A 25,174-nucleotide genomic window follows, 5' to 3' on the forward strand; every position below is an offset into this window, starting at 1 on the left:
AAGATTCATGTAAAATAGCTCATGCCCTACTTTAAGCCACATTAAAGCCCTACTTAAAGCTGGTTTGGGGGGTTGGGAGGGATAGGTTGGTGTTTTTTTTTTCTATTAAGATGGTTCATCTTATATATTATACATTTTATATGGTACATAACACATATTAGCTAACTTGCAATGCCTTCCTTCCATTTCACATAAAGCAAGTATGATTTGGAAAGGTTCTGTGTCAAGTTTTCATGATATGAAAAGATAAAAACCACTAAATTTTACCTGTAAATGAAATGGAGATAGCTGTACATCATATGACTGACATTTTGAAGCATCAGATGAGGCAGAAAGCACATGGACAATAAACTGAATTGAATCTCCTCGAACATTATAGGACACCACCTGGGAGAGGAGGGAGGAAGAAGTATTTCATTAAAATTTTAAAATATAAACAAACTTTATAAAAAGCAATAAAAACCTTCCATATATACAATTTGCATATTTTTTGTTTACCAGAATTCTATAGCTAGCTATGAGTTTAAATTTTCTAATTTGATTACATGTCATGCAGCACTTGAAAACCTGGAAATAGCATTCCAAAATGCCCTCTAATACAGATGAATTTTTTCCCAGAAGTTCAACATGGCAATTGCCAAATCAGTTGTTTTGATCCTTCTTCCTTTAGACACAGGTGCTAGCATTAAGTGTTCTATACATTCCCAGTCAGGTAAGTCAACAACTCAATTAGCCAATAAGCCTTTATTAAGCACTTAGTATGCTAAGGACACAAAGAAAGACAAAAAAGCAGTCCCTGCTCTCAAGGAGCTCACAGTCTAATGCAGAGATTAAAAAAACAATGCACATAAGCAGACAGCTTTAGCATTCCCTGAGATCAGGCTAGGTTTCTTGCAAAAAATGCAATTTTAGCTGTCACTTGAAAGAAGCCAGGAAAACCACAAGTCAGATACAAGGAAGGAGAGCATTCCAGGCATCAGGTATAGCTAATTAAAATGCATGAAGTTAGAAGATGGAGTATCTTGTGTGAGAAACAGCCAACAGGCCAGTAACACTGGACTACAGAATGAGGGGAGATTGGGGGAAAGGATGTTAAAGTATAAGAAAACTAGAAAGGTAAGAAGGTGTCAGGTTATGAAGGTTATGCCAAACACAAGATAAATGGGGGGGAGGGGAATGGGCAGGTGTGACATGGTGAGACCTGCATTTTAGGAAGATCAATTTGACATCTAAGTAGAGGATGAACTGGAGTGCGGAGAGAACTGTGGCAGGGAAACCACCCAGAAGGCTTTGCAATAATCTAGACATGAGATGATGAAGGCCAGAGCAACAGAGTGATGGCAGGAGTAATTAATCAAGGCTAACAACTGGGTTGCAAATCTGACTGGCTGGAAGGATGTTGATTCCCTTGACAATAATTAGAAAGTTAGAAAGAGGGAAGCATATGGTGGGAGAGAAAATAATGAGTTCTGTTTTCAGACAAATTTAGTTTAAAATTCTGTGAGACACCAAGTTCAAGATAGCTAAAAGCAGTTGGAAATTCAAGTCTGGAGATTAGGGGAAATGTTTAGGGTTGGTTAAGTAGATCCGATAATAACACACAGTAAAATCCATTAGTCACATGTGCTTTTCCAAAAAGAAGTGCCTCGAATCTGGAAATCACAGTTATAGCTGATACGATTATTAATTCAGAATATAAGAAATTGTTCGTAGGTTGCACTTACACAACATCTTTGTTACATGTATATATTTGAAGGGAGAACACAAGGAGAAAATAAGAACTTAAATTGAGATGAAGGATAGCACAGGGCTTAGGGGATGAGGGTAATGATTTATAAGTACAGAACATCAAGTTTCCCCCCCTCCAAAAAAAACCCCTAGTAGAATCCTAAGAATTTAGAATTTAAAATTAGTAAACATGTTATATATTGAAGCAAAAAAGAATAATTCCAAAATTAATTCATTTAAGAAAAAAATATCATAAAATGTGAATTCTCTATGACTAAAATGAATTGTAACTCAAAGTACACATATGAACCTTGAAGGATTTGGAATTTTTTTGTTATTGATATTGATACATTACTGAGAAACATCATGTACCTATAATGTAAATTCTACCAATAAATTAGCATTTATCATTTATTACTATTATCAGTTATTATTTGAAAAGAATTGTGCTGATACTGAGAATATAAAGTCAATAGTGAAACAGCATCTAACCTCAGGGAGTTCACATTGCCATGGGGATGGACACATCTACACATATAAGCATATATTTTATATACAACATTAACACAAGGTAGTAATCAGAAAGACATCTTCCCGAGTTCAAATCTGGCCATGGATACTTAATAGTTATGTGACCCTGGGCAAGTCACTTAACCCTGTTTGACTGTGTTTCCTCATCTGTAAAATGAGCTAGAGAAGGAAATGGCAAACCACTCCAATATCTTTGCCAAGAAAACCCCAAGTAGGGTCACTAAGGGTCAGAAACAACTGAAAAAAATGACTGAATTCTTCAGAGGTGACATTAGAGGTGGCTAGATGGTTCAGTGGATAAAGCACTAGGCCTTGAGTCAGGAAGACCTAAGTTCAAATCTGGCCTCAAACACTCACTAGCTTCGACCCTGGGAAAGTCACTTAACCTGTTTGCCTAATCCACTAGAGAAGGAAATGGAAAATCACTCCAGTATCTTTGCCAAGAAAACTCCAAATGGGGTCATAAAGAGTCAGACACAACTGAATGACTAAACACAGCTCAGGTGAAATGGTCAGGTCTATTCTTTTGGAAAGTCACTTTGGCATCTGGGGGAAGGATGGAGAGACCTGAATCAGAGAGACCAGATTAGAAGATATTGCAATGATTTGATTCAAAAATGATGAAGAACTGAACCAGGGTGGTAAATATGAGAGAGGAGAAAAGGTAATACATGTATTACAGATATTGTGTGGAGAGGCAGAGCCAAAATGGTGTAGAGACAGCAATCCAGGTGAGATCTCCCAACATTCCCTTCCAAGTAACTTTAAAATAAAGCCTCAAATTGAATTCTGTAGTGGCAGAACCAATAAAAGGTCAGGGTGAGACATTTTTCCAGCTTAAAACAAGACAGGAGGTCAGTAGGAGAGGTCTGTGACACTGGGATAAGGACCAGCCTGAGGCAACACTAGGGATGGGCCCTGGCAACTGCAACAGCGGCAACAGTTTAGGGAGCTCTCTGCCCAAAGATGGTAGGGGGAGGGGTTCAGGCAGCTGGTCAGAAAGAGATTACAGGGAACCTTTGCTGGCCCTGGGTACAGGACCCTGTTGTGTTGATTCTGTGCAGTTCTGGGACACAGTTGCAGGGCAGAAAGGAGCTTTTGTGGTCAATCACAAGGGAACAGGAGTTCTGGTTACAATTCCAGGGCAGAGAGCAGCACTAGTTCTTGTGGCTACAGGATAGCAAGGGGCCTTCCTGGATAAAGGCCATGAGAGCAATGACCTCACCTCTCGCTGTATCACACCACCTTGGAAGTACCAAAAACTTGCAGAAGACCAGGACTAGCTCTGAAAACAACAGCATGAAAAAGCCTGAAGATTGGGATAGTGCCTCCCCACCCTCAGGTGAGCAGAATCCAACTTTAACAAAAAATTCAAACACAAGATATAGACTAGAAAAATGAGGAAATAAAAAAAATACTTGATTATAATAAGCTAATAAGGTGGCAGGGAAGACCAAGAGACAAACCCAGAAGAAGACTATAATGTGAAAAGAGCTAGAGGATCACACAAGATTTAGCAGCTTCCACAGTAAGGGAATAGATGCCTTGGAATAAAATATTCTGGAAAGCAAAGGAACTAGGACTACAACCTACTCAGCAAAAATAAATATCTTTCAGGGGAAAAATTGACAATTAATGAAAGAGAAGACTTTCAAGCACCACTGATGAAAAGATGAGAGCGGAAATAGGAAATCTGGCATTCAAATACAAGACTCAAGAAAAGCATTAAAAAGGTAAATGTGAAAGAAAAACCATAAGGGAATCAATAAGATTGAACTGTTTCCATTCCTATATGGGAAGATGATACATGTAATTCCTAAGAACTTTATCATTATTAGGGCAGACAGAAAGAGTCTGTGTAGAAAAGGAGCATAGGTGTAAGTTGATTGTGTTGTGATGATCTCAAAAAAAAAATAACAGATCATAACTGGAATGTGAATGGAATGAACTCACTCATAAAACAAGAGCAGATAAGATAGCAGAATGGATTAGAAGCCAGAATCCAACAATATGTTGCTTACAAAAGACACACTTGAAGCAGAAAGAAACACTCACAGAGTTAAAATAAGGGGCTAGAGCAGAATCTATTATGCTTTAGCTGAAATAAAAATGGGAAAGGCCGCAATCATGATCTCAGATAAAGCAAAATCAAAAACAGATAAAGATAAAACAGGGAAACAACATTTTGCTAAAAGGTACCATACATAATGAAGTAATATCAAAAAATTTTACAGTTTCTCTAATAAAAGCTTCTTTTCTCAAATATATAGGGAAATGAATCAAATTTATAAAAATTTTTATTTATAAATTTATAAAAATAAGAGCCATTCCCCAATTAATAAATGGTCAAAGAGTATGAACAAGTAGTTTCCGGAAGAAGAAATCAAAGCTAGCTATAGTGTGAACCACAAATGAGAGCAACTCCTTCCATCTTGGTGAACTGAGTACAACTCCCTCTATCTTGTGTTAAACATTAGCTCACCAATTAAAGGACTTCCTTGCCACACTCTTAACCCAATCACTTCTCCACAGGAACATCCTGTATGATAATAATCTGTTCAGGGAGTCTTCAAAGGTTCTCAGATTTCAGGAATCAACTTGGTCATTCAGGTGAAGGTGTCTTTTCTAATCAGCTCTTAACAACAGACTCACAAACTCCTTTTGCCTGAAGCTTTCCTCCACCTTTGTGGTTGAGGCACATAGGAGCCCCAAGTAAACTGACTTTGGGAAGTCTTTGCCCATTTGGGTGGAGCTCCCTTGGTGGCAACTCAATAAACCCCAAGACAAGTTTGATACTCTGCAGTCTCATTTATTCCTGCATTGCCCACTATAGTCATATGAAAAAAATGCTCTAAATCACTACTGATTAGAAAAATGCTAATTAAAACACTGAAGTACTACTCACATTTACCAGAAATGACAAATGCTGGAGTGGATGTGGGAAAATAGGTACACTGGTCAACTGTTGGAGTTGTGAAATGGTCCAACTTTCTAGAGAACAATCTGGAACTATACCCATAGGACTATAAAACTGTGTATTCTCTTTGACTTAGCAATATCACTACTAGGTCTATATCCTAAAGAGATGAAAGAAAAAGGAATATAAAAGAAAATATAAAAGGGATATGAAAGAAATGTAAAAGAAAAGAAAAAAGAAAAACTATAAATAATATTTATAGATACAATATTTATAGCAGTTCTTTTTGTGGCAACAAAGTATTAGAAATTGAGGGGATGCCCCATCAATTGGGGAATGGCTGAACAAGCTGTGGTATATAATTGTGATGGAATACTATTGTGGTATAAGAAATGACAAGGAGGATGCTTTCAGAAAAACCTGGGGAAGCTTACATGAACTAATACAAAGTGAAACGGACAGAACCAGGAGAACTTTGTACACAGTAACAGCAATATTGTAAGTATAATCAGCTGTGAAAAACTTAGCTACTCTGACCAATACAATGATCCAAGACAATTCTAAAGGACTGATGATGAAAAATGCTATCAACTTCCAGAGAAATAACTTATGAACCCCGAGTGCAAACTAAAGTTTAAATTTTTTCACATTCTTTCTTTTTTCAACCCGGCTAATATGGAAATATGTTTTGCATGATTTCACTTGTATAATTGATATCATATTGCTTGCCTTCTCAGTGGATTGGGGAGGGCCTCAAGGGATGGAGAGAATTTAAAACTCAATTTTTTAAAGAATATTTAAATTTTTTTAAATTAAAAAAAATATTGTGGAGTGAAAAATAACAAGATTTGGCAACTGATTGGACATGTGGGATGAGTGACAATAAGGACTCAAGAATGACACTAAAGTGACCGAAAGGTTAGTGGTAGCCTCAAAAGAAACAGAGAACTATGAAAAAGTGGTAGATTTGGAGGGCTTTGAGATAATGTGTTCAGTTTGAGATACATTGTATTTGAGAAACTTAGGGAACATCTAGTTAGACATGTCTAATAGTTGATGATGTGCGACTTGAACTCAAGAAGGAGACTAGGGCTTCACATGTAGATTTGGGAGTTGTCAACAGAGATTATACTCTAATTTATTGGAGTTGATGAGAACACCAAGTGAAAGTGTGAAGTAAAAATAGAAGAGAGTCCAGGACAGAGTTTTGGCATATTCTCACAGATGGAGAATGAGGAATAACAGTTAAATAGATAGTTGCAAAACTGAGAAAGAGCAGTGGTAACAAAAACCCAGAGAATGTGGAGAACAATGTTAAATGCTGTAGAGAGGCTAAGAAGGATAAAGACTGAGAAAAGGCCATCAGATTTGGCAATTAAGAGGTCACTGGTAACTTTGGAGAAAGCAGTCTCAATTAAAGGAGACTGAAGAACCAAACTGCAGAGAGTTAAAATGATAGTGAGAGGAGTGGATGTGGAAGCAACACACAAAGACAAAATTTTCAAGTTTGGCTCAGAAATGGAGAAGAGATATAGGACAATAGCTAACAGTAATGACAGGATGTAGTCAAGACCTTCACAGACAGCAGGGAAGATTCCAGTGGATGAAGAAAGATACTCAAGATTAGAATGTAAGGTGAGAGAGATGATAGTAAGAGCAGATTGTCGAAGCAGACAGGAGGAAACGGTGTATGTGTAGAAAGGTTAGCCTTGGGGAGAAGAGTGATTTTGGAGATAAGGCAAAGGAGTTACATGTGTCATAACCCCTTCTCATCTCCCAACCAACTGATATCATTCCTTAGAGGGATAGAAGGGAAGTACAAAAGAATAGGAAGTTTATAAAGTTGGGGGGTAAATCTTTTGGAATAAGACTGGAATATTCCTTGAGAGAATACCGAGAAGGCCAAAGTATCAACTAAGTAAGAAGCTAGTAAGCTATTAACTATAGCAGAGGTCTAAAGGCACCTTGACAGTTGAGGGTTGCCACAGCTGTGAAAATTCCAACACCTCTTTTCCTCAGGATGAATTACCACCAAACCATCAGGGAAGATCTGAGTGTCAATTTTTGTTATACCCCTGGGAAGTTATTGACCCTGCTACTGAGAATGGATGTCAGAATCTGAAATATCAAATGGAGTGATAATAAAGATAATAAATATAATTGTCATTTAAAAGTTTCTATCCTTCTCAAACACATACAGGCCAGAACATTTTTCCTTTCACCTTTCTTGTTCCCCTGCTTTCCCTTCTTCCATTAAACTCTGCCTTCAGCTTTTCCCAATCTCCATTATAAGCTCAAAAACAATTAAATTTATTTTCTGTAGAGTGGCCCAAAGTTTGAATTACAATAACTTCAGAACAGGGGTTTCTAATCTGGGATCCATGAACTTGTTTTTAAAAAATGGTTTTGGTGAACATATTTCAATATAGTTAGTTTCCTTTGCTATCTAGTGTATTCAATTGCACTTAAAAAATTATTCTGAGAAGGGGTCTGCAGGCTTCACCAGAATGCCAGAGATTCATGACCCAGAAAAGGTTCAGAGCTCCTGCTCTTAAGAAATTTACTTAAAACATAAGAATTGACCTTTCTTCATAGAAATAAAATGATTCAAATTTTCATGAGTTCCTCTCCAAAAAAATTATATATTATCTATTTCTTCATGATATTATAGCCCTATCATTTTAAAACAGGTTTACAAATTTTTTAATGTGAGAAATGCAATTTATCTTTTTAAAAATAAATTTAAAAAAATTTAAAAATAAAATTCTGTGAAATCTACTAGCACATAGTCATTACTTTTCATATATTTCTGTTTGCCAAAGGAATTGTTTTACTTAAGGTGTTGTCCTTGTAAAAGTATAAACCATAATGATTTCCAAAGAACTTGGGACAGAATTCAAGAATGACCTAAGAATGTCAATCTAAGGCCAGTCCTCTTACTGTCACATGAATAACTCTTCTTAAGGAGGGTAAGGGTTATATAACCTTCTGTATGATTTATGCCACCAAATGCAAGTAAAATATATTAAGCAAATTTTGTGTTTAAAATAGAGTTTGCTAACCTCCTTTGGTCCTGAACAAAGGTGCTATTTTATGTTGAATATTATATTGTAAGTTTATCTATCTTAGAGACTTCAAGTTTATTTTAAAGTTAGTTGTTCTTATGGAAAGATTTTTTAAAAACTGGTTTTTTAAAAAAATAGCACATAAACTTTTTGAAATAATTCATTTTGCTGAGTGTAGATGAAAAAATATCTAAGTAACTCTACACAGAAAGAAAAAAAAAGTAATATCTCATAAACCAGATATGGCTCTTTACAATTTAAAAAGAAAGCTGAGATCTATTTGGTTTTTTCTTGTTATATTTTGAAATCTATACTAACTTATGCAGAATTATAAAGAAACTTAAAGGATGGTTTAATTACTACCTTCAACCAGGAAAAGAAAATTTCATAAGTTACCGACTGCATTTTTATCATATGAAGCTTCACTCTATCTCCATTTCTAGATACTCTGCAACCGGAGAAAAGGTTAAACAGAAAATCTAAAACTTCTGAAACAAAAGATCTGGGTATTTATAGGTCACTAAACAAGAAAGTCTTAAGAAAGAAGTAACTAGTTAAGTAAAGCATGACCTTTTAGGATCTAAATATTTTTATAAGGCCTTTCTTCTATTACTTTCTACAGCCTTTAATCTCTTCAAATGAAATTTGGGTTATGGGCCAGTAATTTCCCCTTACTGCTCTTCTTTAAATGGCTGGTTTTAAGTCCAACATGTTTTACCTAAATGGACAACAGCCTGGCAAAACATAATTTTGCTGTGCTTTAATATCTGCTTTAGCATCTTGTGACATGATAAAACACTACCCATATTCATGTCTGAGAAACAATGACAAAACCCATTGACTGCAGAGAATTTTTAAGAGGCATATTTGTGACATTACTGAAATAAGAATAATCATTCCAAATCTACCAAATGAGAAAGGGCAAAACGTATGATGAAATAGCATTTGTGTGTTGTAAGCTATATTATACAGGCAGTGCCCAGCTTATAAACAGGTTTTGTTTCATTGGTTAAAAATTAGGAATCTGGACTAAAGATTCTTTTTAGTCCTAATATTCTTTGAACCTAGATAGTTTGGAACATGAAGCATACTTTTACGAAATATAAACAGTGATTAAGTAATTCTGATATTTCAAATTCTTACAGTAGCTTATTCCCCTCCCACCCTACTCCATGACACTGTATCCCTAGTTACCCTCTCCAGCACTGACTGGGCCTTCTCTCACACTCCTGTCACACTGATCCTAGAAAGGGAGTTGGAACACTCCTTGTTTCCCACTGTCACTTCCAGAATCTCCCTTTGCCTCCTTCATTCACTCTTTTGAAATCCACACAATTAAAATTTTCTACCCAAACTTTTTCTTAATTTTCTATCAAAACTATGGCAGCTATATGTAAGTAAGGTAGATTATAGTGTGTAAGGTGGATTTTGGTTATTCTTTCTTAGAGTTTAGCTTCCCAGTATCCATGGCCATAACGATCTCTATTTCCCAGGCTTATGACTTGTAAACATCACCACCGCACTTGCACAGTTATATAATGATAAAAAATATAAACATTTATGCTTGAATTGTAAGTATCCACTGGAACTGTGCAGTGGATATAACAGTGAGGTAATGTAAACTTGTGAGGCTATTGCTGGCAATATGCCTTCTTTGTTTGTTGCCCTATAACACTGGTCAGTGAGTAGGGAACCCTTAGGGTTGAATGCACAAGCTGGAATGCTGTGTGTGCCTTGATTGGCCTCCATCAACGCTTGGGGAGAATCTGTGTTTGCCTCAACCAGCCCCCACTGAGGCTTGAGGGGATTTAGGGGAGCACACAAGCTGTGCCTGTCTCAATTGACCCCATCAAGAGGTAGGGATAGTTGCCCCTCCTTCTTGCCAGCCCTTTGAGAAGGGTGATTAGGGAATGCTGTAGAAGTTGGTGCTCCCACTATCAGCGAACCTTCTTCAGAAGACTAGACTAGAATGAAGTAAGATGATAACCCCTCACAAGCTGTCTTCCTGTCTGACTAGATCAAGAATGAACCTGTGCTAGCAGCCCTCCTGTGTGCTAGTGTTATCCGTCTTACACTATAGCATGCTAACTCCCAGGTCATCATCCCTCCTTTCTCAGGGTGTTAAGCATTCAATTCCTTATCTTCCTCTCTTCCTCAACTGCTACCCTTCTCCTAGAAGTCTTTAAAACTCAAACTCCCTATCCTCCCACTTCCTCAACCTCCTTAATCCCATGACCCACTCCTTCAATCTACTTCAGCAACACACAGGGATGATTACACACTAGAAATTGCCATTACTCAAAGTGTCCTATCTGACTTATTATAACTCTTCCTATACTTCACTCCTATTTGTGTTCTTTGCCTTCATTGAGACCTTCATTCCCTCCACCCTTAAGTACTTTCTCAGACTATTACCCCTCTTCTGACTTCATTCCTCTCCCTCTTCAATCTCAACTCAATAGCCATTTCAACTCTGCATTATCAACTTCTCTTGAACCTCTTGCCCCCTTGTCCCACTGATAATCTCCTGCCAAGACTCAGCCTTGAATTATTCCCTACTTCCTCAACTCCCACTCATGAGCTGCTAAATGAAGCTAAAGAAAATGCCACAACCACATCTAGGTACATTAAAAATTCATGTAACCCAACCTCAACCTGTGGCAGCCAAGTAGTCCTTTTATTCCTCCCTAATTGTTTTCCTAACTGCCTCCCTATACAGGGTATTCCAAATATTCTCTTCCTTCCTGAAGCTTTCTCACCCATCTTCATCCCCTGCTTCTCTCAGATGAGGACCTCACCTCTTACTTTACTGAAAAAACTGAGGACATTCAATGTGAGCTTTCTCTTCTCCTCTTCTCATCCCGTTTCACCCAGGCTCTGACAATGAGCCACTTCTTCCCAAGGTCAAGCCCTATAAATATGCACTTGATCCCATCCTCTACTATTTTCTCTGGCAGACTGTATCTTTAATCATCCCCTTCTTTCCTTGAATCTTTAACCTTCAATAACTGATTCATTCTCTACTGCCTTGTTTCTGCCATCTTTAAAAAACCTCCACTAGACCCTCTCCCCTCCTTCAAAGTATAACAGTATATTTCTCCTCTTTCTCAGCCAAACTCCTAGAAAAAGTTGTCTCCACTTGTTTCCACTTTCCCTCCTCTTACTCCTTTCTCACAGCCTCCTCTGGAATCTGGCTTTCAACCTAATTACTCAACGGAAACTGCTCCTTCTAAAGTTACCAATGATTCCTTCATAGATGAATCTGATAATCTTTTTTTTTTTTAGTTCTAATCCTTCTAGACCTATCTGTTGCATTTAACTTCCCAACATTCTTTGCTCTCTGAGTTTTTGTCACACTATTCTTGTTTGCCTCCTATCTATGGGACCACTCCTTCTCAGACTACTCAGTTGGCTTATTATTATCATAAGAGAACTTTTCATTTCTTTTCTACTAGCTCCAGTATAGGCTGTTTTGTTTTAAAGAAAGTCAAGTAACTAAGTGAAACTTTTTGTTTTTGTGGAACTTAGTTGAGACCTCAAAAAATTTAACCCAGGTCATTAACTGGTTAATGATAAAAGAATTTCTGGCTCAGTTTTATTTACTCATGATGAGTATTTCCTGGCTTTTTGTAAATTCCAGAACAGTCTCTAGTGCTTATTGATCAATTAATAAATTTATCCAATGGAGATCTTCCCCTTCTGATATCAGTTCTTTGGCCTGTAAATCTGTACTTTTCTGTTGTGGAACAGGACAAGGAGAGGCAGCAAACTGCATCCACAAGCCCTAGATGCATTTTGGAAGAGGTGGACCCTTCAGGCTAACAATGAAGGAGTGGGTTGTGGGTTAAATGGGATCATAGTTGCAGTTAGGGGCTTTGTGGTTAAATGGATTATAGCTGCAGTCAGGGGCAAGAAATTCATAAAATATTCCAGCTAAGTCAAGAAGGGTATATGGTAAGCTAGGTATTTTACTCTGTCTGGGTTGAACATTTACACATCGTGCTACTTTGGTCACATCCTGCATGTTTCAGCCCACTTCCCCCTTAAGCAGTAAAGAGCATATAAATAGCTTAAGAACAAAGCCTCTTAAAGGAAATATCCCCCAATGCCTGCTGACTCTGGCAAGGTGCTGTGGCAGGGGCTCCAGAAAGTAAATCCCCTAATAAAGTTTCGACTTATCACTTTGGTCTTCTGTGTCTCTAATGCAGTTGGGTGCTTTGATGTCCCAGTCTCCAACACTTCTCTTTTGCCCTCTGTAAAAACTCCAACTATATCCACCCTGCCCTGTCCTATATTATGGATCTAAAAATGCCACTCATGGCCCATTGGTTTTTGTTGTTGTTGGTACCATAAGCTTACGTTCCAGTACATAATAAACTAGTTATAAAATGTCTCTTCATGTTGACAAGTATGATTGGTAGCAGTACCTATCAATGAATACCTGAATAATTTAATAACATCATCCATATTAAGACCCTTAACAATGGTATGAGTCAAAGAAAACTAGTTTGACTGGTATGGTCCCAGCTTCCCAGGATGTATATATGCTAATGATGGGGTATAGGCTCTGGGAGCCCCCTAGAACACTGCTTGAATCTTTCCATTTCATGAGGCATTTGCCTAAGGCCATAAGCCTTTCATTATCTCTAGGCCCAAATCTGTTACTCTTAACCTAGCCTAGCCCTCCATTGTCGGGCTAAGGCTGCTTCCCACCCTTGATCCTATCAAAATATCTATACCCAAATCTGTTACCCTAGCCCTCCATTGTCTGTTATTTCCAGGTAGCCTTCAGCTATTTCCCATCCTTAATCCCATTCTTGGAGTCTGACCTCACCCCAGTCCTGTGAGTCCCCCTTCCCTCATCCCAGTCCCATGAAGACCCTCCCTAAACCCCTCCTCCCATCACCCCATACTACTAGACCACTTTAGATCCCTCCCACAATCTTTCTGTATCTAAATCTCATCTTGCCTCCATGAAGGAGCTCAGATTCAATCAAGCTCAGACTCAGCCTGGCTAAGATTGTTCTGGCCCAATTGTCAATACAAGTGTCACAAAATGGTGAGATTTCTTAAGACTCTACCCAATATGGCAAATCTTTAAAAAAAAGTTAGGGTTTTCTGGCTGTAAGAAGGCTTGGGTTGAATTCATTCGGCAGGACCCGGCGTCTTGGTGTTTTGGGGTCCCGAGCACCCCTAAACTCCTAAAACCTCGACAATAAGACTAATAAAACTAGAGACTTAACACTGTCCTCTTCAAAATTCTTTCTAGATGGCATAGTTAGATCTAAGTTCCATATGTTCCTGCCTCTCATTTCTCCTTTTTTATTATCTAATGTAGAAAACATCCTCATTTCTCTGGTCCCAACCATTTTCCTCTAGGAATAACTATTGGTGCCAGTTGGCTCTTTGTAAAACTCTAAGTAAGTTTGAGCCCTCCAGGTCTCTGGGACTTCAACTGAAGCATAAAAGCCATTGCGATGGTGCCACATCAAGAAGCTATCACACAGTGTGCTTGCTGCCTTTGGCCAAGGGGACTCCATGGCATTGTTTACATACCCCCAAATGTTCCCTGTTGATACTGTTATCCTCTCCTTGTAAATAGTAGCAAAGTTTTGTTAACTGCTATCTCTATTTGGCTCCACCGGTCTTCATCCAAACTCTCCTACACTACATGTGAGTGTTCCCCAAGGTTCTATCCTGTGCCTTCTTCTTTTCCCTCTCTATCCATTCTTGATAACCTCATCAGCTCCCATGGGTAACTATCATCCCAGATCGACATAACCAGCTCTAGTCTTTCCCAGGCTTTCATCTCTTAATATCAATTGCCTATTGAATACTTCAAAAAGGTTGTCCCAAAGACATATTAAACTCAACTTAACATGTTTAAAAATGAACTCATTATCTTTCCCCATAAATCCTTCCCTCTTCCAAACTATTGTATTTCTTTTTAAAGGCACCACCACTCTTCCACTCTCCCAAGTTCATAATCTCACCATTACCCTCAAATCCTCCCTGTCCCTCATCTCACTTATCCAATCAGTTGCCAAATCATTGAAATTTCTTAAATAAACTTGTATTACAGGTCTGCTATGTGTCAGACACTGTGTTTTACAAATATTATGCCATTTTTATTAATCAATCAATAAGTGCTTACTACATGCCAGATGGTGTGTACAGGTGTTCAAGAAAGACTAGCACCTCTGGGTGAGGGCTGCTGAGCCCTTTTTAGGGCTGCTTTCCACCTTTGATGTCCGCCTGACTCACCCAACTCTCGCCTGTGGCTCCAAGGAGCTGTAACATGTGCAGCAGCCATACCCCAGTAAATCATTTAGGCAGAAAGGTTAAACCAGATTGAGGGTAACTCAGCAGTCTCAGACCCTTCAGTAAGTTATAGGGATGTCTACCCCAGGCATATGAAGACTTCCCCCATAGAATGGACAGATGAAAACAATTTATTCCAATGGCCACAAGGCAGCTGAATCAGGTGCTGTGGGATACTTAGTGTTTGGTTAGACATCAAAGACACCAAGGTCATCCACTGCATCCTGAGTCATGGCCAATCATCTTGTCTCATGTCTTGCCACTAGACTTCAATGACTCTAGAAGAGAAGATGACTTGATGCAACTCTGTCTCACTTAAATCCAATTTATGAATGAGTCAACATCATCCATACCATTTTACCATTTTTACCTATCACAGACAAGTTACGAAGCAACAGGTACAGATACCCTAGGAGCTGTAGTCACAACCCTGAACGTAGATAGCTCAGGCTATAGGGTCATCTTATTAAACTGAAGCAGCTGTAGGATTCGTCAGCCCCTGGGTGTCCTGTTGTGAGGAAGGGACTAGAAAAGATGACCTAAAAATTGTCTGTTTCATCTAACCTAACCCTTGCCTGCTTACTGTGGCAGGTGGAAATTCTACACTGTAGTTGAAACACAAAAAAATGTACAAAAACTTTTGTGAAGATGATTCTACTCATCATTGGTACATAGAATGTGCACATGCTTATGGACAACATGAAATCCAGTAGATCTGAAAGATGAACAGTTCTTGTTGCAAGAGAATTCAGCAGGTATCACATCTAAATAATAGCCCTGAGTGAAGCAAGGCTGGCAAAGTCAGAGCTGGATATACATTTTCTGGAATGGCTGTAGTTATGGGGAATGCCATGAAGGTGGTATAGGTTTTGCAATCAAAACTAATTCAGTTAGCAAGCTCGTATGCTGATCAAAAGGAGTAAATGATAAGTTCATGACAATGTGATTGCCATTTGTAGGAAAGCTCCATGCCACCATTATCAGTGCATATGCTCCCACCACAACGAACTCTGATGAGGTCTAAGAAAAATTTTAGGAAGTGCTAAAGAACCTTATGATCAACAGGCCAAAAGAAGACAAGCTTGTAATTCTGGGTGACATTAACACCAGAGTAGATGCAAACTATCAGACATTGCAGGGAGTCCCTGGGAGGAATGGAGTTGGAAACAGTAACAGCAACGGTCACTTACTACTGACGACATGTGTGTCTCATAACTTTCTCATCACCCATATTGTCTTCCATTTACCTAAACATAATAAAACATTTTGGATGCACCCTTGAAGCAAACAATAGCATTTAATAGATTATGTCATTGTAAGGAGAAGAGACAGATAAGATGTGAGAGTGAGGAAGGTGATATGTGGCACAGATGGCTGGACCAATCATAGACTCATCCTCTCTAAAGTAAACATTAACATTCAACAAAACAGTGTCCCCAAGGCAAGATGATTACCAGAAGACTTAATGTCAAAAGAAAAGGAAAGCTCACACCACATTGGTTAGTTCCTCAAAGGAATATTTATGGAAGACAAGAAACAAGAGTCATATAGGATGAGAAGGCATAAAATGAAACACTGGGTCTTGAATAAAATCCACCTGAGGCTCAACTGTTGATAGCAAAAATACACTGCAATAGGTAGAAAGGTCAAATCTCTACATTATTCAGAAAATTTCTCGATACAAGGTTTCAGTAATGATAAATCAAAAATAACTTCAATGTCCAGCTTTAAATACATTGCTCCAATTGGAAACTCAGGGGATGCCCAACAACAGGGAATTGCTGAACAAGTTGTGGTATATGAATGTGATGGAATACTATTGTTCCATAAGAAATGATGAGCAGGCAGACTTCAGAAAAACATGGACTGACACGAACTGATGCTGAGTGAAGTAAGCAGAACCAGGAAAACATTGCACATAGTAACAGCAACATTGTGCAATGACTAGCTTTGATAGAATTAGCTCTTCTCAGCAATGCAAGGATTTAAGAAAACTCCAAAAGACTCATGAAGGAAAATTCTATCCACATCCAGAAAAAGAACTACAGAGTCTGAATACAGATCAAAGCACACTATTTGCTCTCTTTTTCTTTTGTTTCTCCTTTCTTGTTCTTCCATTGCTTCTAATTCTTCTTTACAATATGATTAATGTGAAAATATGTTTAATATGAATGTATATGTAAAGCCTATATCAGATTACATGCCATCTTGGGGAGGGAGGGGTGGGAAATTCACAACTCAAAATCTTATGGAAGTGAATACTGAAAACTAAAAATAAATTAACTTAAAAAATAAAAGAAAGAGTGATACCATAAGCAACAACAACAATCACAAAATACATTGCCCTGAGATACAAGATATTATAGCTTACCTTCTGGACAGACCTGGCAACATTCACAACTGGCTGAACTGTTAGCTCTAAGGGTTTTTGAACTTGGTCTTCTTCAAATGTAAGAAAGAGTGGTCCCTGAAACAGGAAGAAGAGGAAATGTGGTAATAAATAATATCACCTTTTAAAAAAAAGAAAAAGAGAATCCACATTTTAGCTCTTTCAATAAATAAGATTTATTTATATAATAAGCATTTCCTACTCCATCTTGCTATGTTACAGTAAAAATAAAGGAACAAAAATATATTTTTGCCTAAAGCCCCTACATTAGTGTACTTTGTACTCACAGACAAGGCAAATCCCCAAAAATCAAATAATAAAGCATACTAACAAACCTAACAAAACCATAGCTAGTCATCAAATTCTTTTGTCTCTCTTTTTCACTTTGCCTCACAAGTCCACATCAGAGTCCCTCAAAGGACCCTTGAGGTGGATGCTGACAAGCAGTTCCTTACTTTTCCCCAAAAAGGGAGGGCTGGAGGTTGGGAGAAGGGAGAGGAGGAATTGCATTAGTAAGGAATCCTTTGTTGACATTCTTGCTGTCACAGCGAAGCCCTCATTCTCTCCTACTTTTAAATCTAGGGTGCTTCCAATCTGAAGCTGTATTATTAATAATGACAATTATTGTCAGTAATGCTTTGTAGAAGGTCAAACATATACATGAGGGAATTATAGAAAGAAAGAGGAGTGACAGGTAACCTAGGCGATTTCTTCCTATCCTACTCCAATACCCCTGTAACAAATAAACATGAAAAGAGTTCCCATATGTAGTAAACTCAGCCAGGACAAGAAAAGAACAATTAAAAAACCCATCACAAAGTGAATGAAGAGAAAATAATAGCTGAAGACCAATTTACCAGCCTATCCTGCTCCCACAGCTCACAACTCTTCCCTACGACTTCTGTGACCACTGCGATTTTTGGCACCTGACTTTTGAAATTAAACCCTTTTAAATTTTCCTAGTAAGTCCTTAGTCCTAGGATGCTTCAGCATGGTCCCATTGCTTCCAGCCTCGCTTATCCATTCTTAAAGTCCCCTTGCCAGCTCCAAGCCACTTTGCAGACACCTGCATGGCTCCTACCATTTTGAACACCCAGAGTTTTGTTTTTTTTTTAAATATTGTGAACTCAACAAATGTCAAAATGCCTTATCCAAAAAGAAAAAGCAGAAAAAGAGTATTGTGTACTATATATTATGAATCCCCACAATAGCAGGGCACAAAAGCACTAGGCCTCCTAAAATGTGGTAAACACATTTCCAGTAAAGACATATAGAGAAATAAGCATTTTTTAAGCAAAAGATTAAGCTCAGTGGAGGAATACTTTGAAATAAACAAATCTGAGTCAAAACCTTCTGAGATGGGGGAAAACAGACCAACAGATTCTGCTCTGAAAAGACAATGGTACAACTTAAAAAGTGGTTCAGAAAATCAGTCAGAGAAATAAGAGAAACTGGTAAAGAAATAATAACAGAATTTAGCAAGTCTAATCAAAGACTAGATAAAGACAAAACCATTAGATTCTCCAAAAAAGAAAGTAACAGAACTTGAAAGCATACCAAAAAAAGGAAAAATAATGAGACAAGTTAAAATAAGTGTGGAAGAACATATGACAGCTCTACCATACAAGAACGCTGAAGGCAAAGGGATCAACTAAAGATTATAGGTTTTCCAGAAAACATCACGATAAGGAAAACCTGAATATCCTAATCCAAAAAAATCATGCAAAATAAATTGTTGAAAAATAGCAGAAGTAGACAACAAAGTTCATATTGAAAGAATTCCTTTTTCCAAGGAAACAACAGAAACCCCAAGAATAAATCACCAAAAAACAATGAACTCAAATTTCAAGAATTCCACATCATAGGTAAAAACTTACATTCTGAGACAAAAAAAAAAAAAACCTTTAAATTCCAAGGAGAAAGAATCAGAACATTATAACATCACCCTATGTTTATAAGAAATCAAAGGAAATTGGAATATAATATTTGGAAAGCAAGAACATTTGCCAATACCCTAAAATAATCTATCCTACGCAGCTGAACCTAAACATCAGACAGACAGATAGACACAGACAGATAGATTAGACAGACAGATAGATAGATAGACAGACAGACAGATAGATAGATAGACAGACAGACTTCAGTAAAAAAGAAGTATTTGAATCTTTTCTTCAAAAGAACCCAGTGGCAAGCAGGCTATTTGACTTGCAAACTGCACAAATAGCATTAAGTTAAACACTTTCAGATAGTAATGAAAGATTAGGAAATGAAATGTTTCTTTTTATGTGCTATCAGTAGAGAACAATACAAATGTTAAAGAGGAAGTATTTTTGTTTGTTGATTTTATTTTTTTTTCAATATTTTATATTGAATGATAGTGAGAAGGCAAGAGTCTAAAGAATCAAGCAAATGGTATAATCAGAAAAACCAAAAGAACAGCAGATGGAGGAAATGGATTTTTTCAGGAGGAAAAAATCTCATCTCCTCGTTGACAAATAAATATTATAGGTAGTAGGAAAATATAAGCAGAGTTAACAACTATAATAATTTGTTAAATAGAAGAAAATATACTTTACAGTTTTCATTTTTCAAGATAAAATCCTAATGAAACTGTTTCCTCACTACTTACTATGAATGTTGATCCTCTTTTAAGCAGATTCACTTAGAAGAAAATTCCCATACACACTAAAATATTTGTAGCAGCATTTTTTGTGGTAGCAAAAAAAAAACTGGAAACAAAGTAGGAATGGTAAAACAGACTGTGGTAGATGAATGTAATGGAATATTACTTTGTTGTAAGAAATGATGAATATGATGAAAACAGCAATGTATGGAAAGACTTATGTGATCTGATCTTATAATCTTTGGCTCCAAGGCCCAATTGTATAACACCCTCTCCTCATTGGTAACATCCAATCCCTTGACCTCTCAATTCTCTCCCAGGCCATCTCCCTAGCACTTGTCACACTCCTTATTAATTCACTATCTTAATTTCCACAGCAGCTCTTCCAAACCTTTTTATCCCTCCTAAAATTTCTCATGGATCTCCCTTCCCGCACCTTCTCAATTGAGAATCTTGCCTCTTATTTTGCAAAAAAAATCATTGAGGACTTTCACCATGAGCTCCCTCTTATTCCCACTTGTTCATTTCCTATCACTCAGGTGCCTTCTGCCATCATCTCCTTCATCTCCATGTCACCCAAAGAAGTGGCCTTACTCCTTAGCAAGGCTAACCCTTATACCTACATAAATGATCCTATTCCATTTCATCTCCTCCAACAAAACACCCCTCTGTCATTCCCATTCTATTATTCATTTTTAGTCTCCCCTGGCTACTAGTTGCTTCCCTACTGCATACAACATACCCATTTCTCCACCATCCTGAAAAAAAAAACCCCTCACTTGATCACTCCATCTCTGCTAATTATTCTATATAGCTTGTGCCCTTTGTGGTTAAACTCTTTGAAAAGGCTATCTACAATAGGTGCCTCTATTTTCTCTCATTTCACTCTCCTCTTAACTCCTAACAATTCAGCTTCTGACTTCATCATTCCACCAAAACAGCTTTCTCCAAAGGTATCAATAATCTCTTGATCAACAAATTCAATGGCCTCTTCTCAATTCTCATTCTCTTCATCCTCTCTGTAGCCACTGACACTACTGATCACCCTCATCTCCTTGATCCCTCTTCTCTCTAGGATACCACTCTCTCCCAGTTTTCCTCTTACCTATCCAAATTCTCCTTTTTCCTCTGCTGGATCCTGTTTCAGATCCCATTCTCTAACTGTAGGTGTCCCACAGTTTCTGACTTGAACCCTCTTTTCTTGCTATACTACTTCACTTGGTGATTCCATCAGCTCCCATACATTTAATTATCATTTCTATGCTAACCACTCTCAAATATACCTATTCTGCCCCACACTCTCTGCTCACTTTTAATCTCCTATCTCCAACTGCTTTTCGGACATCTTGAACTTGAACATCTTGCCAGGCAGAAGTCTTAAATTCAATATGTCTAAAACTGAACTCATCTTTCTTCCTAAACCCTCCTATATTCCCTATTATTATCAAAGGCAACTCCATTCTCTCAGTCCCTCAGGCTCAAAACCTAGGTATCATCCTTGACTCCTTACTGTTCCTTACGTTTCATATCCAATCTCTTGCCAAGGCACATTGATTTCACCTTTGCATCATCTCTTAAATATGTCTCTTTTTTTCTCTGACACTGCCAATACTCTCGTGTATGCCCACATCATCACATGCCTGAACTACTGCAATAGCCTGTATTGGCTCTGCTTGCCTCTAGTCTTTCTCCACTCCAATCCATTCTCCCTTCAGCCACCTTAGGGATTTTCCTAAACTGCAGGTCCAAACATGTCACCCCCTTGCCTCTGTTTGGTGTTCAAATCCCTTCATAATCTAGCCCCTTCCTACTTATCCAGTCCTCTTATACCTTACTCTCTAACATATATTCTTTCATCCAGTGACACTGGCCTTCTTGGTATTTCATATATAAGACACTCCATCTCTTGGCTTGAGACATTTTCTTCAGCTGTCCCACTTGCCTGGAATGCTCTCCCTACTCATCTCTGCCTCCTAGCTTCATTTAAGTCCCAACTAAAATCTCATTTTTAACATGAAGCCTTTCCCAACCCCTTTAACCATTTCCTATTTAGCCTGTAGGAGAGTGTATGGGGTGTTCAGGAAGGACAAGCACCTCTGGTGTGAGGGCATGCTGTGCCCTTTTAAGGGCTGCTCATCCACCTTTGGTGTCCAACTGTCACACAACTCTCACCTGTGACTTCAAGAAACTATAGTATGTGCAGCAGCCACACCCTGGTGAAGCTGTCTGGGCAGACAGGCTTAGCCAGGCTGAGGATAACCAACAGGCCTCAAACCCATCTGTGAATTAGGGGAATGTCTACCTCAAGCATGTGAAGACTTCCCCCAGCAGAACAGGTGGATGAGAACAACTTGTTCCAATGGCCATGAAGGCAGCCAAAGCAGGCACTGTGGGGCACTTAGAGCTTGGACAGACAATGAAAATGTGAAGATCATCTACTGCAAGCTGGGCCATCACCAGTCTTCTTAACTTTTGTCCTGCCACTGGACTTTAGTGACTCTGTGTAGTATTAATGTGATCGAAGATCTTCCCCACCCATTTAGTAGGCCTCAGATGGGCCTAGGTGGGAAAGCTTGATTATATCTTTGTTTGCAAGTAGGCCTAAAGCCCCTACTTACTACGTGCTATGCCAATGTGGGCATGAAGCCCTCAGGACCCTAAGGGGAGTTGCTAAGACCAGAGCTAAGACCAGAGTTCTAGTCAATCATGAATTCAGCTGATCAGAGACCTGAGTTCTAGCCAATCAGATGCCGGCTAGGACTGTATAAAAGGAGAGTGAAGAATTGGAGAGGAGCAGAATTGAAGAGAAGAGAAGTGAAGAGGAAAAGAGAATTGGAGAGGAATAGAACTAAAAGCAGCAGAACTGAGAAGAAGACATTGAGGCTGCAGACATCAAGAAGGCACTGAAGAACAGACATTGAAAGAATGAGCATCAGCAGAGCTGCAGAAGAGACTGTTGAACAGAGTTAGGATTCACGAGTGATTGTTTACAGGAAGGCCCTAGTGGGGGGAAGGTTACAGGATGACTTGGTTCCTTGCTATAATACTGTGTTATAATTTCCTTGTTACTACATTGAGGTGGGCTTACTGGTTTTGGAATATGATTGCTACTATATTTAATTGGGGGTATTCGTTCTCAGATTTAATCTTCTTGAGTCTAAATAAATGTTATACCACTTCTGCCTTCTACATAGAGAGTTTTTCATACTTTGTGATTCCAAACCATTTAGGCATGTTCATGGTCATCCTCGAGGTCATGAATCTTGCCTTAATGATATACTCTGGAAGAGAGAGTGAGGCTGACAACTTTGCACTACTCTGCCTCACTTAAATCCAATTCACAAACAAGTTAAGACATCACCTGTAATGTCATTGGTCCTCTCCAAACACAATGGGTAAACATTTATCTTGTATATAGCTTGTTTCTATATATTTGTTTGCTTGTCTCCTTCTTGGAGGCAGAGACTGTCTTTTTTTCTCTTTTTGTATTCTCAGTTCTTAGTATAGTGCCTGGCACACAGTAGGTACTCAATAAATGTTTATTGACTAACTTCTTGGGAGATCAATAACCCCAGCCTGTGGGAAAAGGCAGATTTGGCGAGAATGAGAGAGGAAAGTTCTGGATTTCTTCTGGCTTCTAGTTTTGAGAAAGAAGATGGGCAAATGCCAAACTCTTCAAATTGCTGAAGAGAAAGAAAGACTTTGAGAAGAGGTCAACATGTAGAGGAACTGGCTATCTCTATCATGTTCCTATATACAATTTGATAAACTAGGGACTTCAGGAAATTTTCCCCTTGGTTGAGGTTTGGAATTTACTCTCTTGGTTGAGCTGAGATACCTCATTCCCAATGGGAGAACTTCTTCATTCTGTATTATTTGGTATATATTCTCATACATTTACTTTTTCTGATTTCTGTTTTGCTACTAACTTGGATTGATGGGTTTCTTTGCTATTTGATATGTGTGTTCATTGTGGTCTTGGTTATAAACTTGTGGCCACCCTTTCTCCATTAAAGAATACTGATCAGGAATTTAGTTTGAACCTAAAAACTCCTTCCCCTAGATGATTCATATTTAAGGGATCAGATAGATATAATTCTAGCCCAGTACTCCCTCTTTCAGAGGAGAACAGAGAAAACAGTCTCAACCCCCAATCTCTTGCTTCTCTTCCTGGCAGGAATCAAAGTCTCCCCTGGAGAGAAGGGAGATGCTAGGGATGTCTATTTTTTGCCTCGCTGAGAGCCACCTTCAGATAGAACCATGCGGATATACAGAGGATATATGGGTCAAACAAAACAGACCCTCACATGATACCCTCTTACAATCTGAAGCAAAATTGTGCCAACAATTTACATGACTACAAAAAAAAAAGCAATGAAAAGGAAAAAATCAAAGGCAAATGTCAAAAAATTTACAAAGAATAATAGGTATAACACAAAAGAAAGGGTACTAAGTGGGAGGTCTGACCTTTGCCAGAGGTGGAAGGTCCATCAGTATGTAACTCTACTTATATTTTCAGACTTTTTTTTTAAAACCTATTGATTTGTTTTGCTGAATTTTTTTCTTTTTTATCTTTTCCTCTGAATAGTTTACATGGGAGAGACCTCCAAGAAGGAAGGAAGAGAGAGGAAGAGAGGGATACTAGGAAAAATTCTGGTGAAGTTAAAAAAAAAGACAAAAAATGAACTAAAAACTGAAAAATGAAAGAGCATCTTTTAAAAATAATTTTATATTTAATTTTTTCCAGTTACATGTAATAACAATTTTTAACATTCTTTTAAAAAAATTTGAGTTCCAAATTTTCTCTTATTTGATATAGATTATTCATGTGCATTCATATAATACATTTCCATATTAGCCATGTTGCAAAAGAAAGTGTAGACCAAAAAACCCAAGAAAAATAAAGAAAGTTTAAAAAAGTATGCTTCAATCTACATTCAGAGTCCATCACTTCTTTTTGGAGGTAGATAGAATTTTTCATCATGAGTCTTTTGGAATTGTCTTAGATTGTTGTATTGAGCAGAATAGTAGTCATTCACAGTTGATCATTGTACAATATCGCTGTTACTGTACACAATATTCTCCTGGTTCTGCTCACTTTACTTTGCTTCAGTTCATATATGTCTTCCCAGGTTTTTCTGAAAGTATTCCATCACAATCACATACCTTAAGTTCTTCAGCTGTTCCCTAATTGACGCACATCCCCTCAATTTCCAATTCCTCAGCACCACAAAAAGAGCTGCTATAAATATTTTTGTACTTGTGGTGATAATGTGATTAAAGATCTTTCCTGTCTATTCAATAGGCCTCAGGTGGGGCCAGTTAAGAAAGGCCTGATTAGAGGCACCTTTGTGATGCCAATCAGTGATTAAAGACCTTTCCCACATCCTTTTGCTAACTAGATGCTAAGCCTAGGCCCACACCCTTTTGCTGATTTTGTGTGAAGCCCGTGGGCCCCAAAAAGAGCATATACACTCTGAAGGTAGCCATTGAGAACTGAGAATTCAGAATCCAGCCCAAGAAGAAGTAAGAACTCCCAGATGACAGAGCTGCAGAAAGAGTGCAGAGTGGAGAGTGGAAACCAGGGAGTTGCAGAGATC

At 38.2% G+C, this 25,174-nt stretch overlaps 1 protein-coding gene across 1 annotated transcript in view; it reads right to left on the reverse strand.

Moving 5' to 3' along the window:
• Positions 1-25,174, reverse strand: part of C2CD2 (C2 calcium dependent domain containing 2) — a 145,244-nt gene that overhangs the window by 102,615 nt on the left and 17,455 nt on the right. The window contains exons 2-3 of the mRNA XM_036744152.1: positions 16,934-17,029; positions 268-387 (exon numbers count right to left, since the gene is read on the reverse strand). Of these exons, the coding sequence (XP_036600047.1) occupies positions 268-387; positions 16,934-17,029 (216 nt within the window). The remainder of the gene's footprint in view (positions 1-267; positions 388-16,933; positions 17,030-25,174) is intronic.

This window comes from Trichosurus vulpecula, chromosome 2, assembly GCF_011100635.1.
Source record: "Trichosurus vulpecula isolate mTriVul1 chromosome 2, mTriVul1.pri, whole genome shotgun sequence".
NCBI lineage: Eukaryota > Metazoa > Chordata > Mammalia > Diprotodontia > Phalangeridae > Trichosurus > Trichosurus vulpecula.